The following is a 15760-nucleotide window of genomic DNA, read 5'->3' on the forward strand; positions in this document are numbered from 1 at the left end:
GAAACACTCTTATCCATACATCTTTGCACAGTTATGTTTTTAATGGGAAACAAAAACCAAAAACCATGCAAGGCATTTTTTCCCCCAGTGACTTCTCTTAAGAAAAACTGTGGACTATTGCCAAGAAAATGTTATATGGGCTATAAATAAATGGTTCTTTAAAATACAAATTTTGGACCAAATACAGTATTCTACTTTTTTGGTTTGCTCTGTTCTCACCAGGGAGTAAATGGACTGAGCCAGTGGTCCTATCAGATGCCACTATGACTAAGATCCACAATGACTAAAACCAGGAGAGGGTGACTCAGACTCCTCAAGCTGCTACTTGCCCCGTGGAACAACTCTACATATTTTGGCGTTGATGCTATGGACACATATTCAATACAAAGTGAACAGAAGCAACCAACTCTTAGCCATTTAAAGACTTACCCATCATTATGCAATTAGCCCTTTCAATGATGTAGACAATAAACAGAATTCAGATGAGAAGCTTGACTCTAGCAATTCCACCGCTAGGAATTTATCTTAAGGAAATGATCCAAAAGGGAAAAATGTATCAACTCGAAACATTTATTTCAATTCCACATTATTTATGATAAATTATTAGCAAAAATGGGAGAAAATCAAAATATCTAGCAATAGAATAATGTTTGGATAGATCTAATATATAACTCCATTCACTGGGGCATGGAGCTGGTATTAAAATAATGAGGATCACAATTTAGAATCTTAAAAAAAGGAACAAAATTGTCACCTATGCTAAAATGGCAATTATAAAATTACCTAGAAGAATAAAATATTTGATTTGTTAGATGTTTGAATTCTACGCAGTCTTTGTCACTTATAAAACTTACCTGTTTTATAATATTATTTGTAAATGTAATAAGTTAATAGTTCACAGAAGATAATTTATGTCGATGTCTAGGAAGAATGTGAAGTTTGAACAAAAAGTCTGTTTTAGTCTCAGTCAAGGATTGACATATTCTTTTAAAAAGGCATACTGTAGATTTGACTAGGCTCTCTCCTAACTTTTAAGGATGTTGCCTATAAGCAAGATAACCGCGTGTCTCATTTATCTGGGACGGTTCTTGTTTGAGCATTTGTCCCAGTACAATTGTTACCAGCACTGCTTGTCACGGTCGGAGGTGACTTTGTTTGCATGATACACCCTGTGGACCCCCACACTATAAAAGACATGCTAATCATCCCCATCTTATTATGTATTTCTAGTAAACATCATTCCTATATGATAATTTAGCCTTCTATGGCTTAGGAATTCTTTCACAGAGCAATGACTTACATGATGAATTTTATATGAGGTTTTGAAAGAGTATTGATACGAGGAGGGCAGGGATACTGGGAAGAGGAAAATGAGAATCCAGTGGGGAGCATTTTTCAGCCTACTACAATCTACCTTCTGGTCCAGAAGATTCACATCCATCCCCCATGCAAAATATATTCATTCATATCCCAACATCCCCCAAACTCTCAACCCATTATGACATCAAGTCGAAATCCAAAATTTCATCTAAATAGCATCAGCTCAAAAGTCCCAAATCTCATCATCTAGATCATCCAAAGTAGATATGAGGAAACGCTGAGCATGATGCATCCTGGGACAAAATTTCTCTCCATCTTCAAAGTACAGTGTTTGGTCCAGTGCTTTGCACACAGTAGATGTCCACCATCGTAGTTATTCCCTTTATTGCATTAAGGATAGGGTCACACTCTGGCCCTACACTCTCCTAGCAGAGAGAAGACGAGGTGTAAGGTGATGATGGTGAGGATAGTAACAGTAATAGTAGTGGTAGAGGGGAAAGTAATAATAAACTCGCATGGAGGTTTTATCCTATAACGGAAGCTTTTCTAGGTGTTTTATAGGTGCTATCTCAATTCATCCTCATGAAACCCCTTTGAGAGAGAAATTATTACCCCATGTTTAATTGAGAAGACTATGGGGTAGAGAGGTTATATAATTTGCAAGTGGCTAAGCCATGATCTCCATGCTGCCTAATTAAAACCAGGTCCACGCTACACATGTGTTTCTGTCAGTGTGCTAGTCCTTCGTAGTCCTGGCATACATGAAATACAATTTCAAAGAATTGCTTCTCATTTCACCTTGGGTTTCTATTCTGTGTCAGTATGAGGAGATAAGCCATACTCTAATGAGTATTCCTAAAACTTTCTTGGTTTATCAGAAGGCTTCCAGGAAGCCTTCCTTGATTAATCAATCACTCCCAGTGATCGGAGATACAGTTCCAATTAGGTTCACCTTCTCTTGTTCATATATGGATTCAATTGGAGATACAATTCCAATTAGATGCTCCTTCTCTTGTTCATATACGGATTCAAAGTTTCAAGAGTTTTAAGTTGTGAGTATATATACGTGCCACTTTTCCAAGCAGGCAACAACTGTGTCCTATAACCATCCCCTTCCTTTCAGTGACCCTTTGAAGCGTCTTGATCAGTCACATTGCAAAGTGTCTCAAGTTCTGGATTGGTCAAATCCTTTCCTCTTGATTAGATTCAGGTTAAATATATTTTGGCATGAATACTATTATAGGTTATGTTAGAATCATATCCTAGTCGGTTATGATTAAGAAAAAGACATGTATGGGGCGCCTGGGTGGCTCAGTCGTTAAGCGTCTGCCTTCGGCTCAGGTCATGATCCCAGGGTCCTGGGATTGAGTCCCACATCGGGCTCCCTGCTGGGCAGGAAGTCTGCTTCTCCCTCTCCCACTCCCCCTGCTTGTGTTCCCTCTCTCACTGTGTCTCTCTCTCTGTCAAATAAATAAATAAAATCTTTAAAAAAAAAAAAAGAAAGAAAAGAAAAAGACATGTACATCTCTGGAAAAGGAATGATCTGATATTTTAGGAAAACAGCCAAATACTGAAACCCACAATAGAGCATAATCTTTAAATGTCCATTGATGGTTTCTGAAGCACATTTCACATATATTTATTTTATTTTGTCCTCATAACTATGAGACCAATGAAGTGGATATTTTTTTTTTAAAGATTTTTTATTTATTTATCTGAAAGAGAGAATGGGAGACAGAGAGCATGAGAGGGGGAGGATCAGAGGGAGAAGCAGACTCCCTGCCGAGCAGGGAGCCCGATGCGGGACTCGATCCCGGGACTCCGGGATCATGACCTGAGCCGAAGGCAGCCGCTCAACCAACTGAGCCACCCAGGCGCCCCCCAATGAAGTGGATATTATTGATTATAGTTCTAGGACAACAAAGGCTTAGAAGTATGAGTGATTTGCTAAGTTCCTGGAATTCATTCCAAAGAAGCTGGGGTTTGAATTCAGTTTCTAGACCTTGGTTTGGATCTCAATCCTGTACTTTTCCCACCAAGTCAATGGGTAGGGTTAGTCAAAACAAGGGTTTTGTTGTTGTTGTTGTTGTTGTTGTTTTTAAATGGTAACAGTCATTCATCCTACTCAGAAATGCAACTGAATTCAACATAAGTTAGTGTTTTCTAAAAGCAGCTTTCAGGTTGCTTCAGGACCCTGGTGAGTTTTAGGGAACGTACATTTATGTAGATTATGTGTTAAGAGCTTGTAAAAATCTCACTGTTAAATGTCACAGGCACTTGCTGAGAAATAATAATAGAGAAGCAGAAAGAAAGTGAGATGGATGTGTTCCCACTCAGTCTCCCTATAAACTTGCAGCATGTTGAATAATAAATACAGATGTTCACAAAGACAGTCTTATCTTTATTCTGTGTTTAGTCCCACAGAGATATAGATACTAGGTCCAAAAAAAAAAAAAAGTGGTTTTTGTTTGTGTATTTCTTTGCTTTTCTCTGTTTTTCCAGTGGGTTCCCTGGAGACCTATGGACATTAGATCATGTAGAAAGGAGGCAATGTGTTCATAAGCGTTTTTTTTCCCCCCCAATAAATTAAGGGTTTGCTTAAAGAATTATTTTGTGAAATAGGTTCAAAATAGGAAAAGCAGTACCTGAGCTGACTGAGATCTGGGACAGATGGATATCATGTCATTTTGATAAAAGTTTTGTATGAGTAGCCTTTAAGAGATTCTTACAGGAAAAGGAGTTTCTCTTCTTATTATTGACTTCCTCAAAGTTTGTAGAAAGCGGTCAACAGAGGACTGGTTTGGCATTTAAAACTCAGTACTTGTGTTTACAGACTCTCCATATCAAAAAGTGGCCAGTAGAAGAGATACATAAACGAATGAGTGTTGAATGGAATCTACTCTGTAGGACATTTGCATCCAGGTTCTGCCCTTCTGCTAACCAGCTGTGTGACTTTAAGCAGTCTCCATTCAGTGAGTTCCTCAACTATACTACAATAGGACCAATGATGTTTACCATGTTTCACTAAAAGGGCTGTTTAGAGATAATTACATGAGAGCATATCCATGGACTTGCCCCACAAGCATCTAATGTAATGGTAGTTCACATATTTAAGACAAATGTAATTTTAGAGCTTTTGGTTTAGAAGAATAGGGGAGGAAATTTTTTCTCTACATTTGTAGGTTCATTTGGCCGGTCTGTTAATTAAATTGACATAAGACAGATTAATAGGAGAAAACCAAATTTAATTACATACAGGGAGTCCCACAAAGACAATGAGAGGCTCCCTGACAGGCAATTGAGACGTGCATGCCATTCTGAGCTAAAATAAAGGGGGTAGGGGGCTGAGGCTTCAAAGGGAAGGAAGACCACAGAAAGATGGGAAGAGCAAATGTTTAGTAAACATATGTTTGTGGAGCCATGCAGAGGCAATGGGACACAGAAAAGAAGTTGAACAAACAGGCTCTGCTGACCTCTACCCATTTCACCACACCTAGTCCATATCCTTTGTAGTTACCTGTGGTGGTAGCTCTCTTCCTAAACCAGGCCCTCTATCTGAATTCTTAGAGACAGTTAAAAGGGAGGTATAAAGCTCTTCCTGAGTCTTTTAGGACTTGATTGTCTTCAGCTCAAAATAATCATCATGCCGGAGTGGTGCTCTCTGGGGACACTTGTTCTGAACCCCTTCAGAAGCATATGTCAGCTGTTCTCCCTCCCTCCTCCTATCCTGCTAGTCTTCCTTTTTAGCAATACTTCCCCTAGTGTAAAATCCATCATGCTCCTTGCTCCTCATCTTAGTGGAATCAGTTGAGAAGGAGGGAAAAAATTATGGTAGTTTCTCTGTAAAGAGGTGTGTGTGCCATGTTTGACCACATGAGCTCTGGAAGCCAAAGGACTTGAGTTCAGATTGTGTCTCTTTAACTCAGCATCTATGACAAGTGGACAAGTTACATCACCTTTTTGTGCTTCAATTTGCTCATCTGTGCGAGGGTCATAATTGCTAACTTTCATGTGGTACTGAGGATTATACAAGGTGATAGATGTATATCCAGAATACAATGCAACTCACTTTCTGCTTCCACCATTCCTTTCATCTCTGTTCTGTGCAGGTGATCATCTTCCTCTAGTCCCTGAATGAAAACATCAGTCAGCCCCATGATTTTGTGCCAGTCTCAGGTAATAGATTGTCCTACCATTACTTTAAGTCACAAACTCAATTAACTTAAACCAAAGTAAAAATTCAATATGGTAATGTAAATGTCTAGTTCAAGAGATTAGCCAATACTCTGAATTTCATCTAATATTCAGCTATTCTCCCCTCTTCTTTGTTTCAGGCATAAAGGAAAGGGAAAGAAGGTATGGTGGGTAGCTCAATTTCTCCTCTCTGACCCTTAACCCCCCCTCCCAGACCTTCAGCATCACTGGGTTTCAGCTGCTCTGCTCAGAGGCTCACTGGAAAGTAGAATGAGATGGGCCTGGTGCTTCTCTCCCAGGGCTCCTTTATGCCCCCTACCCACCCATATGGCTCCCCTGGCCCCTGTGGTATATATATTCCAGAAAGTCACTTCCCCCAAATCTAAGCATCTGCCCTTCAGTTTCTTGTTGCTCATGCCCCTCTGCCCTACCAAGGAATCCTATGGGACCATGAGAAAGGACCTGAGATACTTTTCACCGGGGATCTCCTTCCCTCAGGTGGCCATATCTGACATATAGGAAATAGTTTTCTATCCCTTTTCTGACAAACTCTGGGAGTGCAGGCTCACCCCAACATCAAAACATTACCCAACTCTACTGGCAAACAATAGGTCAACCTTGTTCTTGTTCTAGGACATTCTGCATCTCCACCACAGCTCCAGGAATCCTGTAATAACTCTTTCTTCTCCTTGAGGAGATGACAGGATAGGTACCTCTTGATGCCTTTTACCCTCAAAGTGGGCAAGGACATACATGTTAGACTCAAAGAACATTGTCAGCTAACCTTCACATGGCAACCTGACCCCTCGCTTTGGAATTCTATGTCCATTTAACCAGGGACCATTCAGAACTTAAATTTTATCATCCATTACTCATGTTAGATGAGTTCTTCCTTAATAAATACCTGGCATGTAATAAATACCAAGTAAACAATAGCTATTTTAATGATGAAATGAGAATAGATCCTAATGATTTCAATAAATATTTATTAAATTCTTACCATGGGCAATAAGAGAATACAAAAATGAGTAAGACATTGATCCTACCCTCTGAAAACTCGTGGTCTGGTAGCAAAGATAAACAGATAGCTTTAATTACAAAAGCAAGAGTTTCAAGATTTCAGGAGCTCCTGACTTTAAAAATTATGGGTCTGCAAGCAGATTAAATGCCTTCTAAATATAAGGATCCTCAGTTCCTTCTGTATCCATCAGCCTTATCATTTCATATCCTTAACTAAGTGATGATAGCTGCTGTTATAAAACAGCCACCTAAATGCCTCCTGGGCCTGATTTTTCTCATCAGGAAAACGATTCCAAGCTGGAGAGGTCTTCGGTTGGGATGACTTCCGATAAATCTCGTATTTGTGGAACAAAGTGCTGTTCATCCTCAGCTTTGTAATTGCTGGTCTCTGTTTATTGAGCTCAGGTTTCTGTGTCTGTGTGAGGAAGCGTAGTGGGACATAGGATTGGAAAAGGAGGATTGTTATAAACAACAGGGGATTGTGAAAGCTTTTCAACCAGTGGAAACACATGGTCAGAGGGTTATTTTAACCCAATGTTAGAAGAAGAACGGAAGCTTCACATGGGCAGTCCAGGAAGGATGCTTTTGCTTCCTTCCAGAGCAAAAGGATGGAGAGTTTAAACAAGAAAGAAGCAGTGGGGACCCAAAGCACAAGAGAAGGGGTGCAAGGAGGATGAAAATGGAAACTGTTCTTAAAAAATCAGGAGGGAAGAATAAGTAGTGTATGGTAAAGGAGGAAGGTAGTTGGGTGGGGATAAAGGGTGAAAATGATTTTACTTTTAGGGACACCCAGTTTGAAGCCCAGGCTGAATCTTGTGGTAATAGGTGGTTGTGAATGGAAAGGTAGAACTGAAGTTCCTGACTGAGATCAGTGCTAAAGACATGAATGAAGGTGTTGTCTCCATGACCGTGATCTCAAAAAGCAGCAGTAGAGAAAATTATCTATACAGTTCATTCCCCTGAATCATTCAGTTCCCAATGGTCCCTAATTTTTTGGTCAGGAATTATATACATTGATGTCTTATGCAACCCATACTTAGTCTATAGAAAACCTGAGCATATAAAGACATCCTTATATAATTTCTATAATAGGTTATAAAGCTAATTTTGGAAATATTACATTGAAAATATCACATACTCAAACTGAAGTCTTTGTGGAAGTAAATGCAAACTACCCAAATGAGAACCAGCAAAGGCCATTTTTCCCAAGCTTTCTATAGCAAGGGAACCAGCACCCATCCCCAGCATTTGGTAGAGACTCATAGGCAGGCAGGGGAGTGGGAAAGCTTGATAGTGGGAAAATTTTTGAAAAGCTTCAGAAGTGCCCTGATTTGTGGCTCTTGGCATAGGGAAGCTGGAGGCAGTCTAGCTAGAACCAGAGCATCCTATGCGATTGGTGAGGGGAGCCAATCTGTGTTTCCCTGGTTAGTCCTAAATTGGAAGTAGGAATGAAAATTAAGGAAGTTGGCAGAATGATCTCGCTGGGTTGGGATATTTGCTACAGAGGTTGTAGTTTGACTTCCTGAGCTGGTTGCAGCAGGTTGGGAGTTCAAGATCTATCTTTATATATGGTCTCACCGTGGTCCCTTTGCATCTTCAGCCTCTCATGTTGAAACATGTTCAGCTTTTTAAATTTAATGTCTTATTATTTGCACAACCTTCTTGGCCACCATTGTCCAACTGTTTCATGTGCTCAAAATTTGCCTTCTGAGACATTATGTTCAGATTGGTTTTTCAGTTAATCCCTGGTCCTTTTGTATTAATTTTTTTAATTTTTATGTAAATAAAAACAAACAAAACACCTTTATAGCACAGAAAGTTAATTCCATCAGAAGGGTATAAAATTAAAAAACAAAAACAGCTCCTTTTCTCACCCTGTCAGGCCCCAAAGTTCTACTCCTCAGTTAAGCACTATTAATAGTTTCTTATACATTTCCTTCCATACATATCCTTTCAGAAATGATCTATGCATATGTAAACATATAAATTCTATACCTATGTTGCACATTTACTTCCTCTTTTTAAAAATTTTGCAGAAATAAGATGATGCCATCAGAACCCCTTTTTCCAAGCTCCTTTTTGAGGTCATCTTTGGAGACCTCTATATCAGTACAATTCAGTCTAACTTGTTCTTGTATTTTAAAATTTGAATAGATATTCCTAAATTGCTCATACAAGAAGAGTGCCCCAAGTATCTGCTTGTCAAATTTTGAGAGTGCTTTGTTCTTTACACCTTAACTGACAGTAGATATTCTTCCTCATTTTAACCAAGATGTTAGGTACTTTAACCTGAATTTATTTTACTGTCAGTGAGATCAAGGATCTATTCATATAATTTATTGGTCATTTGTATATATTGTTTTCCTGTCCATTCTTCTGTTGGATCAGGTTCTTATCCCTTTGTAAGAACTTCTTGTATACTAAAGAAATCAACCCTTTATTTTATCATCTGTCCTTTAATTTTGTGTATTGTCTTACTTTCTGCCATATGGAAGTTTTAATTTCAAGTACTTTAATTTATGAGGTTTGTTTTTTTTTTCCATTGATTTGAATTTTACCTCCCAAATCGAAAGGCCTTCCTGTGTTGCTGTGTTGTGCTTTTTAATCAAATCCTTGTGGGTAGCAGAGTTTCATGGAATGTAATTGGGAGAAATCAGTGTGTCTGGTATTTCTTCATGAATTGGTACACTCACTTATCTCAGAAGAGTTAATGAAAGCTTTGTGTTAGAAGCCCTGAGTGTCCCTGAGTGTCCCCTAATGATGAGAAGAAAGGAACAGGAAGCAAGATAGAGTTGTTAATCAACCTCTGAAAGATCTGTCTTCTCAGGCAGTCTGCTAAATGCACTTTTTTTTTTTTCCTTCTGGAAACAGCACTTGATGGTTGCCACCCAATCCAGGCATTAATTGTGGTAGCTTGGAAACCTGTGTGACAGGGAAATGTGAACAAGGCATGGGTCTGTGGATAAAATGGCCCCCTTTGGGAGCACAGCTCATACCTAAATACCACATCCAAAAATACCGTAGCTTCCTGCCTCAGACATATTTGAAGGGAATGAGGGAATGAGGATAGGGTAGTGTAATGAGTTGAGAAGTGGAGAGGGAGAATCAAGAGGTAGAAAAGATGCTGTTTAATTTGCTCTGCCTCTTTTGCTGGTCTTGTTCCTTATCAGGAGGACAGGCAGTGATGCTGCTTCTGTTCTTGCATTCACCAGTGTGACCCCAGCCCTTCTCTGTGCTCTACATCCTCATTTTGAAGTTAGAAAGGAGGCACTCTCTTTTCCCAACAGGATGGTTTGTTTGCTACTTTGCATTTTTTAGTAGACCTGACTGAAACAAAACAGGAGGGAGTTTGGGGTTTAGAATGTTCGTTTCTGAGTTATCTACTCTTTAGCTTTGTACAATGCTGGGTGGTAACCGATGTCAAAAGAATACCCACGTTTTTGCTATGAGGCACGTCTGCCATGTCTTTCTTTTCCAAGAACCCCTCTTGACCTATCCAGCAATTTAAGACAATGTCAAGCTGCTAATCCCTTTGGAAAATAGTAGTTCTGCATAATAGAGTGGAGAGGCAGTTCTTCCATCCTCCCTGCTGAAGATGACCTTGACTCGATAACTTTGGCCCTTGTTGTCTGCCTCCTAGACATTGAAGGGCTCAGTTCTCTACTTCTTGCATCTCTTCTCACTTTGTCCTGGCTGAGTGTGGAGGTTCTAGAGGCTGAGTCAGAGCAGCCCAGTCATCTAGCCTATCCCAGAGCTTTTATAGAAAGAAAATGAAATACTTAGTTTGAGTCCACCATCTCTGAATGCAAGAGATACTCTGTATTTGTGTTCCTAATAGGCTTTCTATTCAGTATAGGTGGATCATTTGGACATGAAAAGGTATTGCACTCTGATGTTGAGAACTCACGATGTATACTAATCATTTCTTGGCTATTACCATGACCATTGGACTGATCATTCTGGAGAAACCAAGATTAAGTCTCAAAGAGCCTAACGAAAAGAAGCTCCATTATTCCTTCCATCAACTAGGAGCCTGCATTTGTGATTTTTTTCCAAAGACTACCATGTCAATATGTAAAACCAATAGACATTGGATGAGCCAATGTTTATATTAAAAATAAAAATAGTCATCATAGGGAAGAAAAAGCACAGCTAGATTCTTCAATATTTTATTGGATCATTCATACAATAGATATTCATTTAACCCTTACAACATACCAAGCACTGTGGTAACATTTGAGAATGTATCTGGGGTAATAATAGTAACTGTAGCCAACAAGTATTGAACTCTTACTGCTTTTTAGGCATTGGGTTAAATGCTTTATGTGGATTATCTCACAGAATTCCCAAATCAACTCTGTAATTGGGTCCTTTTATAATTTCTATACAAAGATAAGGAAAATGAGGTTTAGTGAGGTTAAATAACTTGCCCAGGAGCACACTGCTAACAAGGATTACAGCTGGTATACAAACTAGTGTACTTTTCACTTTTTAATTGTTTGCTGTTGTTTCTACATGAGGCGGACACAAGAGCCTGCCCTCATGGAAATGTTAGTCTCAATTGGTGAACGTTTTTCTTCAGATAGACTCTGAATCAGTCTCTGGGGAGATGTGGAGTATCCTCCAGAGAAGGCTTCCCACTTTCCAGCAGGATCTAGGCTGGTGGTACCTACTTGATTGATGGGAGCTGGTTGATTACACAGACTCTCTTTATTTTCTCTATTCAAATTCATGCCTCCCATCTCCTGTGTCCTTGTCATGTCCTCATCCTAGCATCCTTTACCTTATCCTTCTGCCACCCTCTTTCCTCTCTGAGTGCCCTCCCCTCCACACCTGTTTATTTTTTCTCTCTCCCACCTAGGCAATCACTAGAGTTCCCAAATGTCATGCAATGCAGTGTTGAAGGAAAACATGGAAGGGAGGGAAACTCACCTCAAATGAAATGAGCTTTTGATGGATGGCTTCCTAAGCCTAGGGGTCCTTCTTTAGCATTCTCTGGCATTTAAGGGACTCAGGATTCCAAAAGCACATCCACTCCATTCTGCTGGTGCTAATCTCATTTTTTCCATGATTAACAACCCCGTTCATTATGTTTTCAGCTCACATTAATCCTCTCTTCTGTGAGTTTGGTAACATTTGGAGTCATTTCCCTCTGTATTTATCCATCTGGGATCTTTAGAAAAGATAAGTTTGCAGAAAGTCATTTGTTGCTCACTGCAGTGAGAGGAAGGAACATTCTCCTTGTTTCTCACATCCTGAAAGAGGACGCTCTGAAGTCAGACATGGAGCTCCCTCATACTCCATAGAGTACTCAATTTGGGATTGAGCTGCAACATAACGGCATCAGAAATCACAACAAGCAATGCTCCCTGGATTCTGACTGTCCTCATAGAGCAGATGAGATTGGGAGAGAGTTGGGAGGGGGGTAGTGGAAAGAGTTAGGAGATTAATAAGTCAGAACAAAGCCTTTGGCCTGAGTTCTGTCTCTTCCACCTACAAACTATTTGACCTTGGGCGAATCACATAATCTCTCCAAAATCCACTCACTTCCTCCATGAACTGGTCTCGAAGATGCCTGTCTTCTCTATATGAAAAAGTAGTTTTGAGGGTTCACTTATATTCTCATCTCTGTTTTTGAGTAAGCTTATATCCTTTCATATATCACTTAATTTTTGCCATTTAGAAGGCCCTTCCAACAATATTTATATATATATATATATGAAAGATAAAATAAGTTATTGGGAAAGTCTTAGAGGCTAATATATTTAAATTTTATCTTATATTTTAAAAAGTCTTGAAGGGGCGCCTGGGTGGCTCAGTCAGTTAAGTGTCGGACTATTCCTTTTGGCTCAGGTCATGGTCTCAGGGTTGTGTGATCAAGCCCCGTGTTGGGCTCCATGCTCAGTGTAGAGTCTGCTTGGGATTTTCTCCCTTTCTCTCCCCGTCTGCCCCTCTCCCCACTTGCTCTTTGTCTCTCTCTCAAATAAATAAATAAAATCTTAAAAATAAATAAATAAATGGATAAAAATAAAAAGTCTTGGAGGTGTGTGTCATATTTGAAGATCTTTTGGAGAGAGGAGAGGTTGTTTAGAAAACAGAGAAAAACAGGGAGACAGCTCTTTTGGAGATCCTGGTCTATCAGTCCCTAGCAACATTCTGTTGTGAAAGTTGGAATACATTTATTCATTTCTTAATTCAAGTAAGATGTTTCTTTAGAGAAAATATTCCAGTTGGACATCCATTCAAAAGCCATGACAATTATTGCTATCTATGGTCATTAACCATGAAATATCGGTGTTATTTCTCATTGCTGCTCAAGAGCAGTTCTAAATTGCACTAATGCATCTGTTACCGTAGAAGGGGGGAAGGTCTAATTAAATTTTATTGCTGTCTAATTTAGAAGGGGTTCAGGATGTGAGAGAACCAGTAGAGATGAGAGAAATCTGGACTGTTTGCTGTAATCCTGCACAACTAAAACCAAGGCAACATGATTCGGAAATGTTGTCGTTTATTGACAGTCCTTTAGCCCAACACCTGGGATTTGAGCAGGAGACTTCCATTATGCAGATAACTCCCAGTGCTATTGATGAAAATTAACTACATAACGAACTCTCCCGCCCACATAGAATGCCAGACGCCTGAGAGCACTTTTAATTGCAATGTACCTCCCTCTGCAAAAAAGCTAATTGCATCTGCTTCCCTTTCCTTTAGGTACCCAAGTAAGGACAGGAATAATGAAGAGACACGTGTGTTAGTTGCAACCTTTTGAACCAAGCAAGAAGGAAGTCAACAGTGTGGACAGGGCTGGAACGGTTGCCACGCTTGCTTGTTGGAGTGAATGAGGAATGGGCTTGTGATTATGCTGACATTCCAGCATGAATCTGGTAGACCTGTGGTTAACCCGTTCCCTCTCCATGTGTCTCCTCCTACAAAGTTTTGTTCTTATGATACTGTGCTTTCATTCTGCCAGTATGTGTCCCAAGGGCTGTCTCTGTTCTTCCTCTGGGGGTTTAAATGTCACCTGTAGCAATGCAAATCTCAAGGAAATACCTAGAGATCTTCCTCCTGAAACAGTCTTATTGTATCTGGACTCCAATCAGATCACATCTATCCCCAATGAGATTTTTAAGGACCTCCATCAACTGAGAGTTCTCAACTTGTCCAAAAATGGCATTGAGTTTATCGATGAGCATGCCTTCAAAGGAGTAGCTGAAACTTTGCAGACTCTGGACTTGTCTGACAACCGGATTCAAAGCGTGCACAAAAATGCCTTCAATAACCTGAAGGCCAGGGCCAGAATTGCCAACAATCCTTGGCACTGTGACTGTACTCTACAGCAAGTTCTGAGGAGCATGGCATCTAACCATGAGACAGCCCACAACGTGATCTGTAAGACTTCTGTGTTGGATGAACACGCCGGGAGACCATTCCTCAATGCTGCCAATGATGCTGACCTTTGTAACCTCCCTAAAAAGACTACTGATTATGCCATGCTGGTCACCATGTTTGGCTGGTTCACCATGGTGATCTCCTATGTGGTGTATTATGTGAGGCAAAATCAGGAGGATGCCCGGAGACACCTTGAATACTTGAAATCCCTGCCGAGCAGGCAGAAGAAAGCAGATGAGCCCGATGACATTAGCACTGTGGTATAGAGTCCAAGCAGACTGGCACTGAGAAAGAAATTAGTTGGCAATTGCAATAGATTAAGTGGTTTACTTCTCCCATCCATTGTAAACATTTAAACTTTGTATCTCCGTTTCTTTTGAATTATGCCACTGTTGAACTTTTAACAAACATGATGACATCACGAACCATTTTAGTTTAGGTGACCCACCCCTTACTTGTACCCCCAGTGGTATATTCCTGAGTAAGCTACTATCTGAACATAACTTAGATCCATCTCACTATTTAATAACGAAATTTATTTTTTTAATTTAAAACCAAATAAAAGCTTAACTTTGAACCATGGAAAACAGAGTGACTTATTGGTCCAGAAAACAGTATGGCCATTCCATTGCTTTCAAGAGAAATAGACAACCCTTATGAACCTAAAGAACTATCATAATTAAAGTTGTGTTATTAAGCCCTACTGTACACCAGGGAGCCGTAGCTGAATTACTGACCAAGGAAAGTATCCGTCAGACTTTAAAATACTGAGCCTTAGCAAACCCGAGTGATAATACACAGTGTGGCATCCTGCAGAGGCTTCAGTTGGGATGCTGCTAGGTGTTCGCTATCCAAAAGTTGGATATATATATATATTTATATATAAATAGCTAAACACACAACTTTTGCTCTATACTAGAAACATGGAAAAAGGGCACCTGGGTGGCTCATTTGGTTAAGCGACTGCCTTTGGCTCAGGTCATGATCCTGGAGTCCCGGGATCGAGGCCCGCGTCGGGCTCCCTGCTCGGCGGGGAGTCTGCTTCTCCCTCTGACCCTCCCCCCTCATGTACTCCCTCTCTCTCATTCTCTCTCTCTCAAATAAAAATAAATAAAATCTTTAAAAAAAAAAAGAAAAAAAAAGAAACATGGAAAAGAAAAGGACAGCACACAGTCAGTCCTTAAGATCACCTTTTGGTGGGCAGGGGTATGTGAGTAACATAGAACTAGTGATGCTGAAAAAGAAGTTCTAACAGTAGTGCAGCAACTGTGTGCGAGGCATTTTGTATTATTATGTCTCTCAACCCTCACTACAAAAGGAGAACGTGACAACTGCCCCATTTAGAGAAAACTACAGGTGGAAGGAGTTCAAAGGCCTAACAGGTAGAAAGTACTAGAACTTGAATTTGAAGTATGGCTTTCTCTCTCCAAAGGCTGAGACCTTCTTATAATGCTCCTACTGGGTTGGTTTGTAGCGGTATGATTTACATGCTAAAAAAGTGTGGCCATGTTAAGTGTATAGTTCCATAAGTTTTGACAAATGTATATACCTGTAGATCAAGATATCGCATCTCTGCTACTGTTCAGAGACAGGAGAAAGCGCGTTCAGTTCTTGAGTAGGGAATTGTTGGGGGCGTTTGGTTTTGAGGTGCCATTACAGATAACCCTTGGAACTTGGGCGGGATCTCATCAGATAGTGATAAAGGCAAGGAAGATAGATGAACCAGGGGGAGCAAAGAGGTAAAAAGTATAGGGTGGTATTTGGGATGAAGAAGTCTATGTAGGGGAGTAATGAGAGACAAAGCTGGAGCCATATCAGGAGGATCTCAATTCTTGCA

At 40.1% G+C, this 15760-nt stretch overlaps 1 protein-coding gene across 1 annotated transcript in view; it reads left to right on the top strand.

Moving 5' to 3' along the window:
* The window catches only part of LRRC3B (leucine rich repeat containing 3B), an 89097-nt gene extending 74401 nt beyond the window's left edge, over window positions 1-14696 (top strand). Inside the window, exon 2 of the mRNA XM_045903904.3 lies at window positions 13246-14696. Within this exon, the coding sequence (XP_045759860.1) occupies window positions 13410-14189 (780 nt within the window). The 5' untranslated portion in view covers window positions 13246-13409 and the 3' untranslated portion in view covers window positions 14190-14696. The remainder of the gene's footprint in view (window positions 1-13245) is intronic.
* The last annotated feature ends 1064 nt before the right edge of the window (window positions 14697-15760 follow it).

This window comes from Mirounga angustirostris, unplaced genomic scaffold (assembly GCF_029215605.1).
Source record: "Mirounga angustirostris isolate CCGP_5_RB_7025 unplaced genomic scaffold, mMirAng1.0.hap1 SCAF_1, whole genome shotgun sequence".
In the NCBI taxonomy this organism is placed as follows: domain Eukaryota; kingdom Metazoa; phylum Chordata; class Mammalia; order Carnivora; family Phocidae; genus Mirounga; species Mirounga angustirostris.